Genomic DNA, 24238 nt, shown 5'->3' with positions numbered 1-24238 from the left:
CCTGGTAGGCTGAGGTGAGAGGATTGCTTGAGCCCAGGAGTTTGAGGCTACAGTGAGCTATGGTCGCACCACTGCACTCTAACCTGGACAACAAAGCCAGACCCTATCTCTGAAAACAAAACAAAACAAACAAAAAATAAAACAGGCCAGGCACGGTGGCTCATGCCTGTAATCCCAGCACTTTGGGAGGCTGAGGCAGGTGGATCACGAGGTCAGGAGTTCAAGACCAGCCTGGCCAACATGGTGAAACCACATCTCTAATACAAAATTAGCTGGGTGTGGTGGCAGGTGCCTGTAGTCCCAGCTACTCGGGAGGCTGAGGCAAGGGAATCTCTTGAACCCAGGAGGCGGAGGTTGCAGTGAGCTGAGATCGTGCCATTGCACTCCAGCCTGGGTGATAGAGCAAAACTCCATCTCAACAAAACAAAACAAAAAAACTCTCTGGGTCTCAGTGTCCTTGTCTGTAAATGGAGGTGGGGGGTGGGAATAATGGCTCCTGTGCAGTGTAGTGGTCAGAATGAAGCAAGAAAATGTGAATACTGAGCACGCGGGAGTTGCTTAGCAATGACTTGTGTTAGGATGTCACCCTTCTGATGCAATGACCTGAGACTCACTTCCGGGTGGGCAGGCGAGTGTGTCATCATCCCTTGCTTCGTTCCATAGGACAAAGGCTGCAAAAGTATCTGGCAGGAATGTCCCTGCCCTGCTTTGGGATTTCGGGTAGGATTTCTCCATCAGGCTGGAGTGGGGCAGCGCTGAGCCTCCCGTGCACACTCAGTGACCTCATTCAGGGGATGAGACCAAACAGAACGGGCAGCGGCTTTTCCGGTCCTCACGCCGCCCTCCAGATGGCTTATAACCAGATCCCTGCCAAATTCCTCTCCTCCCTCCCCCAAGACTCATCTGATGCCAAAGCGTTTCTCAAAAGGGGGAAATACAGTACTTTCGTCAGCACCTCATCACCTCATCGCTGGGTCACAAATGCCCCCGGCTCAGCCCTGCCTTCCAGCTGTCTTCCCAAGGGGATGTCTCTGAAGATTTTTCCCAGCTCTGTGCTGGGGCAGTTGGGGAGCTGGACATCCAGGAATGAGAGGAGGATATGGGACACAACGTGACCTTGGGCCAGTCACTGGCCTTCTCTGGTTCTCACTTTCCTGGTCTGCGAAACGAGGTAGCTGGCTGAGGTCATCCAGGCAGCAGTTTCCGGTCCCAGGGTGTTCTGGCTCCCTGACTGCAGGGAGAGCTGGGAAGGTGAGTACTTGTCCCTGCTCAGCAGGAGAGCGCTGTGGTTAGGAAGCCAGTGGCTCTGGGTTCAAATTCTCCCCCGGTGCACTTACTGACTCCGTGACCTTAGGTAACACACACACACTCTCCCTGAGCAGTTATTCTAACTGTAAAGGGGTGCAATCATTGCCACCTCTGTAGTTGTTTTAAGGATTAAGAGGATCCACATGCGGAACTCGGCACAGTGTCTGACACTCACGATATTATAATTAAATATTATAATTTCATTTCGCTCAACTGCCCGCCTCACAGAGAGAAACTGAGGCCCAGCAGCGGTTGCTGGGAAGAGGATTCAGATCACATTTCCATGTTTGAGCCGCCACCCTGGGCCAGCTCCAGGAGGAAGCTGCAATAACTCAGGGGAAAAGTCCCACGGCGTCTGCTCCAGCTCCCTCAGGCGGCTCTCAGAGCTCGCGCCAAGAGATGGCTTGGAGGCTGCTCCCCCTCCATGCCCATTAGCTTAGTTCCAGATGTTCTAGGCAGCAGCCTGGGGAGCTCTTTCAGGTTCTGTTTCTTTGGATCTACTTTCTTGTAGTTTCCCTTTCCTCTGCTCTTCCCCAACTGGCCCTGGCAGCTTTATAAATGAAAAACAACATCTTTCCCATCACCTTCGAAACCACCCAACCACAGTTCCCTTCTCATTAGATCCCTGGAAATGCCTTGGCTAGACAGACTTCATGTAGGGAGGGCCAGGACAGCCGGGACACCTTATCAAATGTGCTTCTGACCAGCAACCACATGAAAGGCCTAGAGTTTCACATTTGGATTTCATTAGTTCCCACCCCAGTGTGCCTGGGGCCCTAGAGAATGGTGGCCAGGGAGTTCTGGTAGCCCAGGGCAGCAGCCTGAAAGAGCTCTTTTCTGATCACCTACTATGTGTGGCCACTTCATCTCTGTCATCTTAGCCTTCTTAACTCCATGAAATAAGTGTTAACCACCTTTTCTGGATGAAAAACTAAGACTCAGAATGTGAAACTTATCCATGGTCACCAAGCTACTGTGAGGACCCCATTGATCCAACTCCAGGGTGCTGGCTCTTGGGTGATGGATGGATGGCAGGCAGGAACACTCCTCTGGGGCCCGTGGGTGACCTGGGGCTATAGGCCTTTGCTACCATCTGTCTGCCAAGCTGGGTGCCAGGCTGTGAGCTCCAAATGGAAACCAGACCCAGTCACTGGCCTTTCCTTGTCATGGAGGAGACAGTCCAATCAACTCTGGGAGAAGCATCAGCTAAAAAGGGGTTTGTGTATGAGAGGATGAGTGTTCACCCAAGTATAGGGCATGGGGGGTATGTAGGTGTGAAGATGTGTGTGAGGATGCACATGTGTGTGTGCATGTGTGTGAGGGCACTGTGACAATGTGTGCACACATACGCATGTGTGAAAACGCATGTATGTGTGTGCTTGTGTATGAGGGTAAACGTGTACACTAACCTATACGCATGGACATGTGTGAAGATGTAAGGTGCAGGTTCATGTGTATACAGAGTGCATGTTTGTGTGTGAATGTGTGTATAAGGTTGCATGCACGTGCACTTATAGTCGTGTGTGAGGGAGAACATGTGTGTTTTGCGTGAGAATGTGCGTGCACACAGGTGCATTTGAGAATGTGTGAGAAGGTGGATTGTGTGCATACTCACATATAGGAGTGTGTTTATGTATGTGGGTATGTGTGCACATGCACGTATACATGTGTGAGGATACATGTGTGGAAGGGTGAATGTATGTGTGCTGGTGTATGTGCACACATGGACCCATGTGTGCTTGAGTGAGGCTATGTGCACATGTGCAGAGAAGCAGGGGAAGGATGGACGGTGGGGGCAGGAACCCCGTGATCTCTTCCAGATGTTTTTCAAGACCTCCTTGGTGTTGAGTCCAGGCATTTCCAAGCACCAACGACCGATTTTTTTTTTTTTTTTTGAGACAGAGTCTTGCTCTGTTGTCCAGGCTGGAGTGCAATGATACAATCTTGACTCACTGCAACCTCTGCCTCCTGGGTTCAAGCGATTCTCATGCCTCAGCCTCCTGAGTAGCTGGGACTACAGGCATGCGCCACCACTCCCAGCTAATTTTTGTATATTTTGTAGATACAGGGTTTCGCCATATAGGCCAGGCTGGTCTCAGACTCCTGACCTCAAATGATCCACCCGCCTCAGCCTCCCAAAGTGCTGGGATTACAGGCGTAAGGCTGACAGATCTTTTAAATAGTGTATATATCTCCTCATATGGTCAAAAGGCAGCAAACAAGCATACAGGCGGTTCTTTTTTCTGAAGGACTGAGCCTCCTCTCACCTGGAAGGTTGATCTTGGCGGTGTGCACCTCTGTAGGCCCAGCCTCCTAGGCCAGACCGTGCCCTGGGCCCAAGCTCCTTCTCCACCTCAGGGAGTGGCTCTCCCCTATCTCAGGGCAGATTAACTTCCTTGGCATCGGCTTTGTTTTGGCTCATTAAGGAGGAGAAGCCGCTGAGAGTGGAGGCCTCTCCCTTCTACTCCTGGGTCTGGTTCGGCTGAAAACACTTGATTTAGAGCCTCTCGCTTTGCTTTCCTGGCTGCATGTCCCAGGCAGAAGGGGAAACACCTAGGGCCTGGGCTATTTTGTCTGCTGAGATTTGGGAGAGGGACTTGTTTTCCCAGCGAGGTGGCTCTGGCCCGAGCAGTTACTGTTTTGTTTGTTGAGCTTCGTTACTCAGGCTGGGTGGGGTAAGGCTGAGAAGGCTGTAATGGGAAGCAGGAGAGTGGAATCTGAGACTTGTGCAGATAAAACTTCTCCACTGAGGGTCAGACATGCGTGATGGTGTGAAGGAGCTGACTTTTTTTGCATGTGGCCTGCCAGGGAAAGCCCTTGTGTTCATTTCAATGTTTTTTTTTTTTTTTTTTTTTTAAATCCATTCCTCCAACGTAAGCTGATAAATTTAAAAAAAAAAAAAATCCATTCCACTCAACTCCCACTCCTCACCCCAAACCCCCACTTTCATTTACATATTGCCTCTCAAGGGCCATAAAGACCATGATGCCTTAGCTAAGAAACAATTCAACCAACGCGCCAACCCAGCCTGCCTGGACCCTGTCAGGGCCTGCTAGACTGCAAGCTTCCTGAGGGCAAGGCCTGTATCTCTCATAAGCCTGTTATTGCCCTAACATCTGGCCTGGTGCCTGCTGCCTGGAGCACAACAGGCCTCGTACATATTTGCCAGATGAGTGAAGGATGAGGTAAGTTACTACTGCTTTAAGTTCACTGCCCTTAGTAAATGGCCTTAATCCAAAGATCCTTTGGATCTTGAGCCAAAATTATATTGAGCCAAAATCTACTTCCCTCCAATACAGATTTTGTGTACCATGAAAGCCCCATATGCATATGAAGATGGACATTATACTCTTCCAAAGGCCTGGATCCAAGCTGAACATAGTTCCTGTAGCATTTCTCATATCACGCAGATGCAAGATCCTTCACCGTGTGGCCACCTTTATCAGGACAAATACTTTTTTTCAATGTACATCTTGAAATATGGTTCATGAGCTGGACCACAACTTCTAGATGTAGCCTCATCAGAGACAAACACAAAAAAAAGTTCGTGTCCCCCAAAAAGGTATGTTAAAGTCTTAACTCGCCGGGTGCGGCGGCCCACGCCTGTAATTCCAGCACTTTGGGAGGCCGAGGTGGGCGGATCACGAGGTCAGGAGATAGAGACCATCCTGGCTAACACAGTGAAACCCCGTCTCTACTAAAAATACAAAAAATTAGCCTGGCGAGGTGAAGGGCGCCTGTAGTCCCAGCTACTCGGGAGGCTGAGGCAGGAGAATGGCGTGAACCCTGGGGGGCGGAGCCTGCAGTGAGCCGAGATCGCGCCACCGCACTCCAGCCTGGGTGACAGCGAGACTCCGTCTCAAAAAAAAAAAAAAAAGTCTTAACTCCGGGTACCCGTGAATATAACCTCATTTGGAAATCCGGTCTTTGTAGATGTAATCAAGTCAAGATGAGGTTATACTGGAGGAGAGTAGGCCCTAACTGCAATGACTGATATCTGTATAAGGAGAGAGAGATTTGGAGATACACAAGACACATGGGGAAGAAACCTTTGTGAAGACAGAGGTAGACACTGGAGTGATGGGCCTGAGTGCCAAGAATCACCAAGGATTGTCAGCAACCACTGGAAGCTAGGAGAGGAATGGAACAGATTCTCCCTCAGAGCTTCTAGAAGGAGCCAACCCAGCTGACACCTTGATTTCAGATTTCCAGCCTTCAGAACTGTAAAAGAATACATTTCTGGGCGGACGTGGTGGCTCACGCCTATAATCCCAGCACTTTGGGAGGCCGAGGTGGGCAGATCACCTGAGGTCAGGAGTTCAAGATGAGCTTGGTCAACATGGTGAAACCTCGTCTCTACTAAAAATACAAAAATTAGCCGGGCATAGTGGCGGGCACCTGTAGTCCCAGCTACCCGAGAGGCTGAGGCAGGAGAATCGCTTGAATCCAGGAGGCAGAGGTTGCAGTGAGCCAAGATCAAGCCACTGCACTCCAGCCTGGCTGACAGAGCCAGACTCCATCTCAAAATAATAATAATAATAATAATAATAATAATAATAATACATTTCTGTTGTTTTTAAGGCACTCAGTTTGTGGTACTTTATGACAGCAGTCCTAGGGCACTAATATGTTGGACCACTACCCCCCTTGATCAATATAAAATATTATTCTTTGCAATCACATGGTTGTACCCTTAAAAAATTTAAAGAAACCAGATAGAAACTACTGAAATTAATAAAATGATTTAGAAAAATGGCTGGACACAAGATAAAAACCCCAAAATCAAGGCATTAATCTTTACCAGTAAGCTATTGAAAACCATAATTCCAATATCCTATTCACAGTAGCACCCAAAGCCATAAATCACATAGCAATAAACCTATGTGGGATCTTGATAAAGAACACTACACAATTTTACTTAGAAATTTTAAAGGAGATTTGAATAAGATAGCTGTTGTTACATGGGAAAATTCAATTTAGAAAATTTGTTTAGTCCCAAATTAATTTGCTGATTCATTATGATTCCAATAAAAACCCCAGTGAGATTCACTGATTTTTTTTTTTTTTTAAAGAAAATTCATGACTGGGCATGGTGGCTGACACCTGTAATCCCAACACTTTGGGAGGCCTAGGCGGGTGGATCCCTTGGGGTCAGGAGTTTGAGACCAGCCTGGCTGACATGGTGAAACCCCATCTCTACTAAAAATATAAAAATTAACCAGGCGTGGTAGCAGTCTCCTGTAATTCCAGCTACTCGGGAGGCTGAGGCAGGAGAATCACTTGAACCCAGGAGGCAGAGGTTGCCATGAGCTGAGGTCGTGCCACTGGACTAAAATTTTTTTGCATTTTTAGTAGAGACAGGGTTTTCCCATGTTGGCCAGGCTGGTCTCGAACTCCTGACCTCGAGTGATCCATCCACCTCAGCCTCTCAAAGTGCTGAGATTACAGGCATGAGCCACGTGCCCGGGCCATCCTTGACTCTTCATCATCACTGATGAAGCTGTGCGTGGAAAGCAATGGTGATGGGAATTCAACCTTAGACTAATTAAAAAAAAAAAAGAAAGAAAAAGAAATTCATATCTCATGAATGAGAGAAAATAACAAAATCCTGAAAAGGAAGGGTGAGATGGGGTTGGGAGAGGTCCATCCAACCAGATATTAGAACATATTAACTCAAGAGTATAAAACAGAAAAACACCATAAACAGGCAGATGCTAGTTGACTTCTGTTACCTCCTTCCAGAAGCAAGCTCAGAGTGAGGCGAGATGGCCAAGATAGGACCCAGAGAAGACAAAACAGCAAATGTTGAGAATCTGGGGCACTTAGGTGCTTACACAGACTAAAAAGCTAAAGAGAATCTCCTTGTTCACCATTTGTCATTAGTAGCACAGATTGTCATTTCTACCCAGAGAGATCCTGGCTTAAAACCCCATCAACCAAATTGCTTTTGGGGTGGAAAGGAAGCCCCTCCACCTTATTTCTGCAATGACATGAAAGGCTGTTCTCAGGGAGGAGAAAGAAACGGGGAGAGGCAGGAAGGATAGCATGCTTGTGCATATCTACTGATCACGCCTGCGTTTCTTTGGCTAGTTCTGCCACTTGCTGCATTCTCTGAGAGGGAGTTTTGTTATCACCAGGACAACTTTTTCTCAGTCCAGTCATTTGAATTTCCAGAACCAAATTAGGTTGGGGAAGCCCCCTGAATTTGCAGACTCAATATTCTCTGTTTCATCAGAAGTTTGCTGAGCACCTGTGGTGTGCCAAGCTCTGTGCCAGCCCCCAAAGGTTCCTGAGGGTTCCCAATACACAGTTATTTGTGCCTTCAACAGGATGGATTTGCACCGGCCTTGTACAAAACTGGTACACAGACTCACTGAGGAAGGGGCCAGCCAAGCAGTCATGTGCCACTGAATGCAGCTTGGTTTTTTCTCACCTCATTACATGAGAATGACCAGACTGTTTATAAATACAATCATTTTTATTGAGTAGGAAGTAATTTAAAATGTGAATTATACCTGAGGCCATTTTAGGAAGAACTTTTTTGCCATAGTATAGTCACAGGGAGGCCAGATCCCAGATGCTGAAGTGTGGGGTGAAGCCAGGATGAGGACCAGGGAGATGAGAGAATCAGCAGTGCCCAAGTGAGAGGATATTGTGCAAGGAGCTGGCAAATGTGGCTCAATTTTACAGAGCAGTGGAGGGAGAAGACTGCATTAGGGGCTGGCCTAGTTCAGTGGATGGTGACCTGGACACACATTATAATCAGCTGGGGAGCTTTAAAAAAAAAGATCTGTGCTCAGATCCCAGGCCAGCCCAGTTAAATCCGAATCTCTGGGGGAGACACTCAGGCATTCAGGTTATCTGTGTGTTGTGGATGAATCTCTACAGGTGACTGTAATGTGAAAGCAGCTCTGAGAACAGAGCTCCGGCCACAAGCAAGGCTGCTACTTCTTGCTTAGTTATACCTGACCTGGTGCAAATAAAATCACAATCACACACTTACATGCGTATACACACATACACATGTGTAAAACTCTGGTCAATGTTGCAATTTTAAACAAATAAATCTTTAGCATGTTTACTGTCAGGGATCATCCTTGACTCTTCTTATTTTTTTGAGACAGAGTCTTGCTCTGTCACCCAGGCTGGAGTGCAATGGCTCGATCTCGGCTCACTGCAACCTTTGCTTCCCGGGTTTCAAGCGATTCTCCTGCCTCAGCTTCTGGAGTAGCTGGGATTACTGGAGTAGCAGTGTGCACTGCCATGCCCAGCTAAATTTTTTTTTTAAATATATTTTTAGAAGAGACAGATTTTACCATGTTGCCTAGGCTGGTCTTGAACTCCTGATCTCAATGATCCACCCACCTCGGCCTCCCAAAGTTATGGGATTACAGACCTGAGCCACCTGCCCAGCCCATCCTTGACTCTTCATCATTGTTGATGAAGCTGTGTGCGGAAGGCAATGGTGATGCGAATTCAACCTTAGACAATCTCTAGGTCTACATGCACAGTGGTTGACTTGATTTTTTTTTTTTTTAACTCATTATTGGTATCTTTTCAGATGTGTAGGAAAAAAGATTCTGGATATACAAACCAAATAAACTAGGGCTTCCTTATCTTACTGAGTTAGTGTCTCTGTCATTTCCCTTGTTGTTGTCCATAACTGGTTTCCTTTGACTAAAGTAATTGTATCTGAGATTATTCTCCCTTTGAAGATCTCTCAGCCAATCTTGTCGCTGAGGGCATCAGAAGAAGATTGAGAGGGTTATACTTTTGCTTTTTTTTTAAGGGTTTGCCTACAGAGTGTGGTGTGAGATGTGGGGGAGCCCACAAGGATTTTTCTAGAAGTTTCTATCCTCAGAGATTTGCTCTAACAGAGGGTAGGGCCGCGGTTCTGAATTAGGCATCTTCTTGCTGATGCTGGTTAGTCTGATACATTTGGACTTCAGAGTCCTATCCTTATGCCACAAATGTGGGATAGTCACCCACTTTTTCCTTGTGATATATCCCAAGGAAGAAAAGCATCATAAGATTTAGAGATGGGGCTTCCCTCTCTGTGAAAAAAAAAAACAACCTAGGTCCAGTTCAGAATGAAGAAACTGAAAAGAGAAAATCCAACCCTTTTCACATCCAACCCCACCCTGTCCCTGGGTGGCCCTTACTTAACCCATCACCCAGCACTCCCTCTAGGGAAAAGTCTGCCCAAAAACTTTGGTCCTAAGAAAAGCCTTACCCTAATAAAGAAACTGGGCAGCTGCTGCTGGGCTGCAGCTGCTTTTATGGAAGGAGCTAGACCAGAAGCTAGACTAGGGCCAACAAGTCAGGCCTCTGTAACAATCTTCCAAGGAGGTAAGGTGGGGAGAAAAAGGATTCCTCATTTACATTGAGAGTAAACTTCCTGTCCTATTAAACAATGAGGCATTCAAAATCTGCCTGAGTAAAAGTCCCCTGATGCAATGAGAGGGTGAGCAATTTCATGTCAGGCTGTTGTTATGGGATTTATACATGTCCTAGCTAGGGCTTGAGGTGAAAGTCAGAGCCAAAAACAATAGCCCTAAACCCCACATGCACAGAAACCTCATTCCAGTGGAGTTTCCTTAAGAGAGCACAGCAGACTTTTCACAAACAAAGTGACTTCAAAGGTAGACTTGCATCACTGCCTCCTCCACTTGACACTTCCCTTCAGCCCAGACCTGGCCCCTCTGTTTCTTGGTTTAATTTATGAGGTTCTCACACACATTGCAAAGCAATTATCTGAGCTGCTGGCCAACAGGAAGGTAATTGTAACTGAGTACTTCCTTTGTCAAATGCTGACGCTGGCCACCGCAATGGTGATGACGCTGGCCATGGCAATGGTGATAGGAGGCGTGCCGGCAGCTCAGCACCCAGTGACAGGATACCTCTGTTTCTCCCCCACCCCCAACACAATGCTCTCTGACTGAATTCTCCAGGGAGGAGGAAGCCAGTGGGTTGGAGGAATGGGGGAATTTTCTTACATCACTTGACGTGCTTGCTTTCACTCGCAAAATCCTGAGTCATGACTGAAGCTGTATTGCCTCAAGTCTCCGGCTGAAACCAGGGGTTATAGGTTTGGAAACCTGATTCCATCGGCTGTCTCTTGTCCAATCATCAGAGGAAACGTGTATTATTTCAGCTGACCCTCTTCAAGTTGAAGTGCCTTCGGATTGAGGGGATTACGTGAGGGAAGTGGCTCTGTAGTGGCTTAGTAAGCCGATGCCATGCGAGTGAACAATATTTGACATTCGGTGAGTTTACAGAAAGGGCAGTCTCTCTGTTTGTTTAAACCAAGATTAAGTGAAAGGAAAAGTTTTTCTTTCCCATCCCAAGACAAATGTGAAACACATGTTTTCCCTTTTGACTTTGTAAGTACAAGGCTCAAACAGTTCTCCCCACCCCCTTCGGCCATGAGTTTTTAAGGATTGCAGAATGTTTCCTCTCTTTGGTGGCCAAAGCCAATATGAGCCTTTATATTTTTCCAGACAGTGGAGCTGATGATGATAGCCTAGTTGGTTCCAGGTAATCATGTAGGGTGTTTCTGGGCCTACCATTTTATAGGTAGATAGGATGGTAAGATGTAGTACAAGGAATCCCAGGCCTGGATTCACTAAGCCTCAATTTCCTCATCTACAAAATGGGATTGGTTGAACCTTAAATATCTCAGGTAATTTCTACCTTCAGAAAGGATGTTCATTCAGGTTGGTTTTTCTGGTATGTGGGGGACATTCCTAGTTGAGGTACCCTTTGCATGGGCACAAGGCAGTGTGCAGGCCTGAGGGTTGGGAAACCTCAGTCAAAGAGCCTGCCCTGCCATTGACTCACTGTGACCTTGAACAACTCACTTCCCCTCTTTGTGAATCCTTCTTATCTGAGAGAGGAGGTTTGACAGTCTTGCCCCTGACATAGCGGTTCAGATATGAGACAAGCCTGAATGAGACTGGGATGTCAAGTACTTTGAGTTCCTTGAAATGAAAGGTTCATTCATCTTGGAAGATAAATTGTTAAAAAATGCTAGCTCATAACTATTTTTTGGATTATCTCAAGAATAAAGTAAAGAAAATCAATGTTGTTTACTCTTGGTTTTCTTTTTTTTTTTTTGAGACGGAGTCTCACTCTGTCGCCCAGGCTAGAGTGCAATGGCGCGATCTCAGCTCACTGCAACCTCTCCCTCCCAGGTTCAAGCGATTCTCTTGCCTCAGCCTCCCAAGTAGCTGGGACTACAGGTACGTGCCACCATGCCTGGCTAATTTTTTTGTATTTTTAGTAGAGATGGGGTTTCACTGTGTTAGCCAGGATGGTCTCGATCTCCTGACCTCATAATCCACCCGCCTCGGCCTCCCAAAGTGCTGGGATTACAGGCGTGAGCCACTGTGCGCGGCCCACTCTCGGTTTTCTTTAAATTGCTACTGGTTCAGGGAATATAAGCACCAATATAAGCACCAATGACCAACACGGGCTATAAAAATCAGGACTTTTTCCACCCTGTGTTGGCCAAAGCAATGTTCCTAGCAGGTTGCTTTGATCATGTTGCTACTCTGCTCGGAAACCTTCAAGATACTACTTGCCTCCAGGATACACTCCAAACTGACAGTCAGTTCCCCTTGTGACCTGGCTTCACCTGCATTATATATCACCTCTTCTACATGAAATCCTAGAATTCACTAGCATTGCCACAATGACATTGGATCACCCCTGCAACATCTCCTCATAAGTGGGTGGCCATTCTCTGGGTGCAGTGATAGGGAGAAGCCTCTGATACTCAAAGCAATCTGCCCTTTTTCTAATCACCCCTCATTGTTAGATACTTCTTCCCTATATTGAATGAGAATCTGCTTCATCACAAATCCCAACCAGCCATAGGTCTCACTGAGCTACCGCAATTCAGTTTCATTCCTCTTCTTCAATTTTTGAAGACAGTTATCATGTCACCCTGGAGAAATCTCTTTTCCAGACTAAACAACTGTAATGTCTTTAACAGATTTTTCATTGACTTGGTTTTCAGACTCCTAAATGTTGTTATTGTTACCTTTCCCTAGACGTGCTTCAGATGGTCAGCGTCTCTTTTAAAAACGTGAACCTTTGGACTAAATGCAATGCTCTAAATGTGGACTGGTTGGTGGCACTAGTATCTCCTTTGTTTCTATAATAGTTAGGTTAGGTAAGAGACATGACAATACTTCAGTGGCTTAAAGAATATAGAATCTTTTTTCTCTCAAGTAACCATCTTGAGAGTTGAGTGATGATGAGTGAGATGAGTGATCCAAGCGGGCAAGGGGCTGTATTCTCTGCAGTCATTCAGTGACCCAGGCCCCTTCTGACTGGGGATCTGCTATTCCATGTGGTGTTCTGGTATAAGCTGGGTTACTACCAAGTCTCAGATGCATCCAGCAAGAAAAAGAAAGTGTGAAGGGGAGGAGGGGTTCACCCACTTCTTAAGGGCCCCAGCTGTCACTGAAGATCTTTTGTTAGCATTCAACTCATGAAAACTCAGTCCTATGGCCATGTTCAACTGCAAGGGAAGCTGGGAAATATACTACAGCCAGGCAGCCCTGTGTCAGAAGCCCCATCGCTGTGGAAGGACAGGAGAATGGACATTGGCAGCCACAGTGGGGGCCAGCCTCATTGGTCTTTCAGTTCCAAAAACACATCAAGTTCCTTCCAGACTCAGGGCCTATGCACTCACTGTCCTGCTTGGAGTGTTTTGTCTCTCTCACTGTCCTTCCTCTTTGTATGGCCTCAGCTCAAACACCACTTCCTCAGAGAGGCCTGCCCTGACCACTTCATGAAATGCAGGTCCCTCCTGACCCTTCCCCACTTTTATTTGTGCCCCTCCAGACCCCTTTCACAAGGTTTAATGATTTTATATGTTTACTTTTTCTGGTGTTTGTTTCTGTCCTCTACTAAACTACAGGCTGTATGTGGGAGGGACTCTTTCTGTCTTGGTCCCCAGTGTGTATTCACTGCCCAACCTCATACCTGACACATATTGGGGGACAAAATAAGGACTTGTTGAATTAAAGAACATAGTGACACGATATGTTTACTAAATATAGCCTTCTTTTGCCAAGTGCATTACACTGTTAGGTCATATTGTGGTAAACTAAAAGGCCTCGGTCTCTTTTCACATCAACTGTGGTTAAGACACATTTCTCAATCTGCTTTTCGAGAAGTTGATTTTTTGACCCTAGATACAGTATTTTGCATTTATAACTATTGTATTTCAGCTGCTTTTTTTTGGTCTATCATTTTAGCCCCAAAAGATCTTTTTTGATATACCAATGAATACATTTATTTATCTCTTCCAGTTTCATATTATCTGGAACTCTGATAATGTATCCTGTGTGCCTGTGTGTTTCCTTATGTCATTGGCAAACAAGAATGAGGATGGAAAAATGAAATGGGCCAAACATCAAGCCCTGTTATAGTACGGAAGCCATCCTCTATCCTGCCATTGATCCATCACCTCTGGGGATGAATGTTGACTTACACAGACCACAGCCCTACCAAGAATATCACAGAGCCTATGTCAGATGCCTTGCTGCAAGGAGTGGCAAAATGGAACTCAACACAGTTGAGTTCTACTGTTACACAGAACAATAAAACTTTACATTAGAAAAAGACCAAATTCCAGCCAATCACAAGAATCCCTTGGACAACATCCTCTAGTTTACCAGTCTAGTAACCTTATAAAAAACAGGAAGTGACTAGTTCTTAGTGCACCCATGCTTGACTCTTAGCAATTATTGTTTTCACATAAGTGTTTGCAAACCCTTAATTCAAAATTTGTTCTGAAACTTTTCCAGGATTTCCTTTCTGGAAATCCTGCCACACTGGTCCATTTTCTATCACGAAACCCCCTTCAATCCTCACACCTCTGAGCAGTCACTCATCTGTTCCTCTTAGTAGGAGATGCTCTTCCTGCCTGACTCTATGTATACAAACCCTGACCTCCCCTCAAGATCCAGCTCAAAAGTCACTCCCTCCTTGAAGCTTTCCCTCACCATGCTAGACCTCTCTCTCTGCTCTGAGGTATGCGTTAACCTGTTGGTATTTGTTAACCCTATTCCTCTTCAGGGCTTGTTGCTGCTGCATCAGATGGGCTGTCTGAACAGCTCAGCACTTCCTTTCATCGTACCCAGCCAGTGCCTTGCACAGAACCCATTCCCAAGAAGGTATGTACATTGAGTTGACCACTGACAATCAGCATCAACTTATGCTCAGGGCCTAGCCCCTCATTCAAACTTTGGCCAATGCTGTGCTCAAGGGCTAGATGATGTGGTCTTCTAGTGTGTTTGGAAATAACAAAATTTTTTTGTTGTTGTTTTAAGTAAAAAATTATAAAGTCCCAAAGAAGCTGCAGAATTATTGGATTTTTTTATATGAAGAGAAACCAATCTGTTTAATATAAAATTCTGGAAAATCAAGGTGGGTATGGACAGATGATTAATCTAAACCACAACATTTATACATCCTGAATGTTCCGGCAGCAAAGGAGACCAATCAAAATTCAGAGCTACATGCAAAATATTTTTGGAAGTGTTTACTTGCCTTTCAGATGCATATTTAGATTTACAAAAGATTTCAAGTAGGGTTTCTTTAACTACTTGTGTAGATTTAAAACAATTTAGTTTCTATGTAACTTTGGAAGAATAAGTCGATGTAATAACGTGAAGTCCACCTGCACTGAAGTTCCCTTGGTAGCATCAGTATCTGGCAGAGCTACCAATGCCACATCATACCATATTGAGAGGAAAAAGTTAGCTCTATTAGATCATTGACTCTAATTCCTCCCAACTGCAAATAAAAACTTTGTACCCTGAAGGGGAGGGGACTGAGAAAGGAATGAGTCTCCCACTGCTGGAGTCCCCCACCTGCCACAGCACTCACAGAAGGAGCCCCCTCCTCTTCCCAGACTCCCAAGCCGGCCACTTCCTCCAGAAAGTTTCAGAGAAAAACTTTCTTTTCTATCAAAAAATGCTGATGACTCTATTTGCAAAATGTCTCATTATAAAAACCTTCTCTGCTGCTTGCTTTCTGAGCTTTAATAAATCCTGGATTAGTATGAAAACCACCCAGGCACTGACTCTTCACATTTCCCGACGAGCTGTCTGGAGTTGGCTTCTTCTTCATGAGTAACTTCCCCAAACTTTTGGAAAATTGCCCAATGCCAGGAACTTAGGACCACCAGATCAACTTCTCAGAGCAAGGAAAGAAAAATCACCATAATGTCAGTCCTGAAAGCTGGCACTGGCCTCTCCTCCCTTGTTTCTCTCTCTTTCATTGCTGGCCTTTCTTCCTCATAGCAATTCATGCATGTTCCCCCCACTTTTTTGACTAAGAATAGAATCTGGGTTCCCAGCTATCACCTTAAATGTACAACATGTGGGTTTTCAGTTGGCTATTAGCTTTGCTCTTTCTTGTAACTCCTCCACGATAGGACACTCAGAGCTCAGGAGGAAGCCTCTTTTCTAGTTATTTCCATTCAGTGCTTCACTCTCTTTAAATGTGTCCATCCAGATTTCTAGGAAATTGCAGTGCTACAGCTGTTCTCTCAAAAGGGCCACATTAAAGTTTCCAATCTCAACACTTTTGCTGGCTTGCATTTCATGTGAGCTCAGGGCCACTTTCACAGTTTCCAAAGTGTCTTTCTAGCCTCCACCTTTCCTTCTCTCATTTCCTTCTGCTTTTCTTTCCCTCTTGGGTGAGCCTCCATGAGAAGTGTGCTTCAACCTTACTGGAGCATGCTGCCCCTGTCACCCCCTTAGCAGGGGTTTGGCTGAGAGACATAAACAGGTGCCAATGGGGACTTCATAGTGCCATCTAAAGTTACACCAGTAACTGCAAGAGATAACTGTGCTAGGGGTAGTGGCTGAAGTTGTAAGATGAAAGTAGTTGGGGGAATTGAATGCCCAGAAGACACATTCAGAAGCCAGCTGACTTGTAAACGTGTCTTACCATCTGCAAGATGGTAAACGAAATGTACTTGAACTGCAGAGAAAATTTTGTGGTCTGGAGGCTGCTGCAGTAATCCAGGCAGCAGAAGATGGTGCCCTGAAATTACTTTAGGAGAGAAAGAGAGGGTTGAGGGGAGAGAAGGAATTCAGGTGATATGTATATAGCATTCCAAATTATTTCACTTGGTCTTCACTTGTAAAGAATGATTATCCCCATTTCACAGGTGAATCTCAGGGGATGCTGAATTGCTCACCCAAGCCCACATGGCTAATAAGTGGTCCTGAGAGGACTGGGGTATTAGAATAGTATACCATTGCCAGCTAGTAGTCTCTTAGCACACATTGGACCCCTAGTAGGACTTAGAGAGAGGAGACGTAGGGCAAGTGAGTTTAATTGTGGGAGAAAAGGTCCAAGCTCAAGTCATGAGTGGTTTTCCAAGACAACAGGCCTGGGTGGGGTGTGGCCTCAGGGAGTCCTGGGAGATGGGAGGCATGGTGTGAGAGTGCAGGAACAGCAGGCAGCAGGGTGTCAGGAGAGAAGCCCTGAAGACTCCTCTTTGGGTAGGGAGACACCAAAACCAAACGTTCACAGCTTAAGCTAACTGATCAGTATGTCTTGGAGAAAGACAGCTTTTGACTGAAATATAAGAGACTATAGCTGAGCTGGGCAAGGAGTGAAGGAGGAAGACTCAGGGCAAGGAGGGAGCAAGGCCATGGTACAGGTGCCATGTACATGGTACAGATGCACTCAGACCAGGTCTTCCATAAACTGTGAGATATGGGGCAGCCAACACAGGCTATGTACAATGGTCACTACCCACCCACCCCCCACCCCCAGGAGATAATGGTGAAACTTCAATGCGATTATATGCATTAGAAACCCTTTGTAAGTCCTCTGTAAGTGGTGAGCTCTAATAATACAACATATTAGGGTGAGTTGTAGTTACTACCTACTAAAGCCTTCTCTGGAGAAAGATTGCTAGTCTGCTCCTAGGTACTCACTGGTCCTCAGATCCTTCCTTGAAGGAGTCTCTTTGGAATGTGGATGAAGTGGTAACCTTCAACAGCTAATAGGCTATTGGTTGGAAGGACTAATTAGTTTCCTGTCCCAATGCCTTGTCATTCCCCCAAGACTAGAAGCGAAGACTCAGACAGAAAGAATTAGAACTAGTATTCAAAACACTGGAAACAGAAAGAGATTTGACTTTAGTTTTAGAGTTAATGAAAAAAACTTTTTTTTTTTTTTTTTTTTTTTTTTTTTTTTGAGGCAGGCTCTTGCTGTGTCACTCAGGCATGATCACAGCTCACTGAAGCCTCGACCTCCTGGACTCAAGTGATCCTCCCACATCAGCCTCCCAAGTAGCTGTGACTACAGGCTAATTTTTGTATTTTTTGTAGAGACAGGGTTTCACCATGTTGCCCAGGCTTGTCTTGAACTTCTGGGCTCAAGCAATCTGCCCTCTTTGGCCTCCCAAAGTGGTCGGATTACAAGCATGAGCCACCGCGCCCGGCCCAAATTTCATTTTTAAAATTTCGAACATCAGCTGCCTGCAATGGTTACAAGGGGACCTAAGACCAGTGACTGTAGGAAGTGGGGAAAAAGGTATTTTAAAGGAAAAAATAAGGAGGTGGGGTAAGTTTAGGGGCTCAAGTTAGTGAGTTCTGGTTTCCAAAAGAAGCCAACTTTGACTTAGCCATTAAGATACACCTGATTTTCTGGTAGCACAACTCAAGTTAGAACATTGGATAAGAAGTTTGAAAGAACAATTCAGTTGCATGAAAACTTCAGAAGATACTTATTGTGGAAATGTATGTACACACAAAAGTAATTCCCAGAGAGGGCCCTTTGAAAAGGTTGGCCCTTGGCCCTCCTCTTCACTTCCTCACCTGAAAATGGGTAAACAGCTCAGGGAAAGAGTGAGAATCAATGTAGCCATGTTTCTGATGATTCAGTGATTTTTTTTTTCCAGAGATGGGGATTATTCTTTGACTTTCCCTTTTGAATATTGTTTTCTGTTTCTGTCTATTTAATTAGAGACAGAAATTCAATTAACAAGGAGGAAAAAAAGAGAGTCTTTTCAAGCCAATTTCCTTGTGCTCCCAAGAGTTTTTGAGGTTAGGTCAGCACATATCTATGCTGTTTACCTCTTTGGCTGTTGACAGGATGGCATGTGACTTGGCCAAAAGCTGTAGCTGGCCATAGCAATGACCACTACTGTCTTGGCTTCAGACATGCTTACTGTCTTGGCATATAACAACAATTTTGTTTACCAGAAAAATGTTTTTTTAAAAAAAAAGATATATTATTATATTTATTATATTTTTGCAACACCTATCAAAGAAAGAGAAAGCAGCCATGCCAAGGTACAATTAGAGGTCACTGTGCTGTATCAAGCACTTTGGGTTTCCTGTTGACTAGCCTACATTTCTCTTTGCATTAAGACTCACAGCCGCTCCCCCACACCGCCCCCACTGCCCCTACTACCTTGCCCCTAAGAAAACTGAACGTTATAAAGTGAACGTAAATGAAATGCTTTGAAGGAAAAAGTCATGGTATGTCTCTAGGCTGAAACACTTTTTTCAGGTTGCTTAAAAGAAATTGTATTTGGCCCATTTTCAGGGCAGCTCTTTGGCTTGGGGAAATAAGGCATGTGCTAAATCAGCAGCCCTCTTCCCCACTCCATTTCACCAATCATAAGTGCTTCCAAACTTAGCTGGTCCAGTACTTAACACAGTAGACTAAGAAAATGATCTGAATGTTCAATCAAATCAGTATCTTCTATGGGAGAATATTCACAAAGTATAGTTAATTGAAAAAAATGGAAAAAAATACACACACACACACATACACACACAAAGGAAACATACTAAAGTAGGGAGTGGGACTATGGCTAATTTTTTTCTTCTTTGTGCTTTTCTTATTTTGTCACACTTTTTACCATAAGCAGGTATTATAGCAAAGCATGGTGGTTAAAAGCACAGACTTTGGAGTCAGACTGCCTGGTTCAAATCCTGCCTTTACCACTTCCTGTGGTGACATTAAGCAAATTACTTAATTTCTCTGTGCCTCAGTTTCCATATCTGTAAAATGGGGATAAGGATTGTACCTAGCTCAAAGGGTTGTTATGGGAATTAAAGAGTTAATATGTATGACATGGTTAGAACACATCTAGCATATGGTAAACCCTAAGGGTTAAATGAAGAAAACATTAATTTTTAATTTAGTCAAATTATGGTTAATTTTCTCTAGAATGCTACTTGCCATTCTATGACATTCACATTTTATTATATGTGTTGCTGAATAGAGGGCACATACATCCCAAAGCCAATGTTTGTCCTCAACTAACATCGTTAGGGTGGATGCTTGACATTTGGTGGGTGGCGAAAATTCTTACTTCCCAGAGGCCATGACAAAATGCAGGGATTTCCCAAAGACATATGATGACCCCCCCTACCCCCAACCCCTCCTTTGGTCGTAGATGAATTATGGCAAGCCTTATTGTCTCCTAAACCACAGGTTATACTATCACAATTTGATTAATGACGTTCACAGAACTGAAAGGATCCTTGACCTTTGGTAAATTATGCCCCCCTTGCCCAGGAGCTGATAGCCTTGGGTAAACCTGTGTTCAGTGATACGTGCTCCACTTCCTCACGTAGGCCTGGGAGGTGCAGAGGGAAATGAGAACCAACTTTGTGGCAGACAGTCAAATAATTGTGAAATTGTTAATGACTGATAGGAAAAGATGGAGGAGGTAATGATGAGGCAGAATTAGTTCTGAAAGATCTTTTCCCATCAGTAAGAGGGTCTTCACACAAAAGCAAACCCACAGTTTAAAAAAACTCTAATATTGTGGAAAGTGAGAAACAAACACTTTATGTTGTCTTGCAGAATAAAAAACTGAATGATTGAGCTATTTTTTCATTTTGTATAAAATGTATAACATGAAAAATATTATGTTGGTGAGGTGTAGCCCAAAAGCTGACAGAAATAAGTAAACCGGAAAAAAAAAAAAAAAGGACAGAAGAAGGGAGGGAGGAGGGGTCTCCTATCCAGAGGAGAGAAGACAAGATGGCATTGAAAATCATATAAAATCACCACTGATGCTGTTTCCTTTCAGCCAATGGAAAAATATTCTAGAAAAAGGAAACTCCAAATCTCTTGTTTACCCAGCTGTCTGTACAAAGTGAATTATTCATGATTAAATATGAATAATAAACCTATGCAAATATTTGTTGTATTCTTAATTTTGAGGAGGTTGGGAGAGCAGCAGGAAGTCATTTTAAAGTGATTTAGTTAACTATCACCTTTAAAATTAAATCAAGAAAGAAAAAGATTTTTGATTGTTATTTATATATGCCTCCCCCTCCCCAAGAAAAACACACAAGGTTGTTTTTTTCTTAGGAGGCTTATGTCCTATTGGAAACGACAATTTAAAGCTTTTCTCTTAGTATTATGACCTTTATATGATTTCCTTAGAAACTAATAGTGAAAGCTTTTTTTTTTTTTTTTTTAATTTTACTGGCTTTAGAGGGCTGAAAAGCTTACAGCAGAGGTTCTTCTATAAAGGGAAACCTTAACTGACAAGTTTCCAGGTACCTGCTGCTTACTGTAAACTCTTACCTATAAATTTCAGTTATAGGTTTTTGATAAAGGGAATATTACAATAATACTGATACCTGGCAGTTTTTAGCTGTTTATCTTTTTGGTTGCAGAATTGGTTTAACAGTTTCCACCAGAACTGTTAGACTAATGACTTTCAGCTAGAACTATGTTAGAGTTTATTTAGCTTATCCATTTTAAGAAGCACTTGAAATCTAAACAATAGTAAGATATTGAAAGGTGGTTTATCATCTTGTAAACTCTGTAACTTTTCTGCCTCTCTACTCATTGTATCATCACCATAATCTCTTAAACAGTTCATAGCATGCAAATGATTGCTTTATATACTATAATCATAAATGAGTTTCATTAATAAAAACAACTTCCCTGTGAGCCTCATTTTGAAGGCTGAGTTGTTTCCGACTAATGCCCAAGTTTCAGTTAAGCATAGACTAGGTTCTGATGAAGCTCACTTTTTTGCTCGACAGTAACCCAAATGCCTGGAGGAGGGGCCAGAGAACTGGTCCAGGCTCTCCTGGTTCCTGGGATCAGGATCTCTCTAGAACCACTGATGATGAATGGGCTGGTCCCTCAAGGGAACCCTCCATTCCTCCTCCAAACTATCCCAGAGCCCAGGCAGAGGGATCGCAGGTACTGTGCCAGATTTAGAGTAGACTGTCATAACCCACTGCTTCTATCTCCTGGTTGTTAAAAACCCTAGGTGGAAAGACAGGTTCACCATCCACATTTTGCAACTAAAGAAACCGCGGAATAGAGAACTAAGAGACTTATCCAGAAATAAAGGGAGAACCAAGATTAAGATTACAATCCAGACTTTGACTCTAATGAATATTCCATGTTACCCTGCCCTGCACCGCTGTCCCATATCTACCTAGAAGCCAATGAATTGGTGGTTTGCCAGTTGCCAGCACAATCCCTAGCACCACACTTAACCTGCTGTTATCTTTTTCTTCTGCTATTATCATTTCTGTAGATTTGCACAGTGTGAAAATGGACCTTACCGTGGAACAAGAGAGCAGAAAGTCATCTAATCTACTCCCCAGGCTTTAGACAGCACTGTGTCAAAACCAACCTAGATTTCCAGAATAGATCGTTCTACCACCTCCTCTGGAATTTGAATGCCATCGAATGCAACCTGAGTCTATTTTCTTTTATTCTATGTTGACTGAGGACAACTATTTTCTTGTTTAAAAAAAACCAAAACATTAAAATTGCATTTTAAAGTTAATTGACAATGTTAATAAGTGGCAAACTTAGGCCTCAAATAGAAGATGATAATAAGTAACTTGAAATGTTTGGAAAAAGATGATCTATATTTAATAAAACTCCATCAGTGAGTGAAAAGTGGTTTCATTATTAGCATTTTCACTGTCCTGTTTCTCATAGTCTACAGTTATATTAGCAAACTTGCATTTCACTTTATGGAAACTTGTCTCCATTATGATATAGTTCAATGGTTTCCTTCTCATACTATTTCAGCTAGGGAGTCATTTCATAATGCTGGGAAGTTTCTGAACATGTAATGTAATTAATTCCTTTAATAGACTCCTCTTTATGGAAGACCCATTAGTAGACAGCAATGTGAATTAACATCTTAGTCCAAGAAAAAAGCTCTTTGGAGGCAACAGTGAAACAGCTAAATCTTTGTTGAGAGATGTGACCAGAGGATTTAACCGCATTCCTTGTGGTTTCAGAATGACATGAGTATTCTGGGACCCACAGACAGGCAGAGATACTTGTCATTCTCAGTAATGCCCTGACCACACCAATTCTTTAACATACAGAGATAGTTCTAAATGTTATAATTTCCTAGAAGAAAACATCATGGGGTTGTGCACATTGAAGGCAGGGGAATGAAGTGAAATTCTGCCCACTGGCTAATGCCTATGAAGTAAGGCTACTGGCTTTCTTTTAACTGACAGGTTAAAAGTACACTTGAAGGCTTCTGGACAACTTCCTTCTATATCAACCTACTAAGGATTGGTCTTCCCTCTGAATCTTGATGAATAGCAATGAACTCTTTCTGTGGGGGTCTGAATATTTTCTTATATTATTTTTACATATGGTCACTGGAAGCCGATTGCTCTGGCTTCAAAATTCTGACTTTGCTATGTACTAACTGTGTGACCTTCAGCAAGTGATTTAACTTCTCTGTATCTTAGATATCTTATCGGAAATCGAGATAAAAGCAGTACCTGCTTCAGTTGGTGAAGAGGATTAAATGAATGAGCACATGTAAGTGCTTAATGGAGTGTCTGGCCTGGAGTAAGTGCCACTGATGTTGACTGGTATTGTGATTAACTCTGCTGAGTGGAGGTCCCACCATGGGCATGCAGGCCTGTAACATGAAAGCTGAAAAACTCTGAAAAAGCAGAGGAGTGGGTGCCTGGGCCTGGGGAGGGTGGGCTGGCAGCAAAGGGACACAAGGGAACTTCTGGGGTGACAGAAATACTCTATATAGTGGTTACCTCAGTGTAAGTTAAAAAACATTCAAACAATTCTTTCCCTGATTATCCCATTTAATATACTAGTCCAGGCTCTAATCGCCTTACATCTGTATTAATGCAATAGTCTCCTAGTTGATTTTTCTGTCCCTGAGCTCTTTCTTTTTTAATTCCTCCTTGGCGTACCCATGCTCACTCCCATTTCTGGGGCTACTTCAATAATCATGCCTAGAACAGTATATGAGCCATTTGTTTAAAAGGGAGGGAAAGAAATAAATGTGCGTAAGCAAATATGTTTGCTTGTTTATGCCTAAAATAGCTCTGGAAAGACATATGAGAAAGTGTTTATGTTAGCTCCCTATGGGGAAGGGAACTGGATGGCTGAGGGACTGGGTGGGAGGGAGGTTTTTCTTTATATATCCTTTTGTTCCTTTTGAATTTTAAATCATGTGAATGTATTACCTAATCAAAAATAAATAAATAAAAATAATAAAACCCTACCGAGTTAATCTATTCATTCAACACATATTTTATTTTTGTTTATTTGTTTATTTTTTAAAGATGGAATCTTGCTGTGTTACCCAGGCTGGTCTCAAACTCTTGGGCTCAAGCAATCCTCCCGCCTCAGCCTCCTGAGTAGCTGGGACAACAGACACACACCACTGCACCCAGCTCATTCAACAAATATTTACTGGTTATCTATCACTTGTCAGGCACATAGCAGGGTTAGGGTGTCCACAGCCATGATTGTGTTTCATTGGCAGATCCTTCATAAACTGCAGGTCACCAGCCCTGTCTGCTTGTTTAGCTTTAAAGCTTGCTTTTAGGAGATAGAAAGTCCACTGGTTAATCACAGTGGCCATGGCTGGCATCTGATTTAGGATAAAACA

General features: G+C 43.8%; 1 protein-coding gene across 3 annotated transcripts; it reads left to right on the top strand.

Moving 5' to 3' along the window:
* The first annotated feature begins 780 nt into the window (after positions 1 to 780).
* Positions 781 to 23848, top strand: LOC134761166 (uncharacterized). Of its 3 annotated transcripts, none has more exons than XR_010139451.1 (4): positions 781 to 1251; positions 11428 to 11549; positions 14401 to 14498; positions 21878 to 23848. XR_010139451.1 is itself a non-coding variant. In XM_063722838.1 (3 exons), exons 1-3 carry the CDS (start codon positions 1087 to 1089, stop codon positions 21933 to 21935), a joined length of 321 nt encoding a protein of 106 aa, XP_063578908.1. In that variant the 5' UTR covers positions 783 to 1086; the 3' UTR covers positions 21936 to 23848. The 3 variants fall into 3 exon arrangements, 1 of the variants encoding a protein (XP_063578908.1); XR_010139452.1 differs by lacking the exon at positions 781 to 1251 and adding an exon at positions 7695 to 10574 and having other exon boundaries at positions 21878 to 23829; XM_063722838.1 differs by lacking the exon at positions 11428 to 11549 and having other exon boundaries at positions 783 to 1251.
* The last annotated feature ends 390 nt before the right edge of the window (positions 23849 to 24238 follow it).

Source organism: Pongo abelii, chromosome 23 (assembly GCF_028885655.2).
Source record: "Pongo abelii isolate AG06213 chromosome 23, NHGRI_mPonAbe1-v2.0_pri, whole genome shotgun sequence".
NCBI lineage: Eukaryota > Metazoa > Chordata > Mammalia > Primates > Hominidae > Pongo > Pongo abelii.
This window is presented reverse-complemented; position numbering and strand designations above follow the sequence as displayed.

What these genes read in the sequence shown, in the direction of transcription:
- LOC134761166 (XM_063722838.1), top strand. Translation starts at nt 1,087, where the DNA reads ATGAGAGGAGGATATGGGACACAACGTGACCTTGGGCCAGTCACTGGC. An exon ending in CTGCAGGGAGAGCTGGGAAG is followed by an intron (nt 1,252 to 14,400) that starts GTGAGTACTTGT and finishes ATTCCTCTTCAG; the next exon opens with GGCTTGTTGCTGCTGCATCA. An exon ending in CAGAACCCATTCCCAAGAAG is followed by an intron (nt 14,499 to 21,877) that starts GTATGTACATTG and finishes TCATTTCTGTAG; the next exon opens with ATTTGCACAGTGTGAAAATG.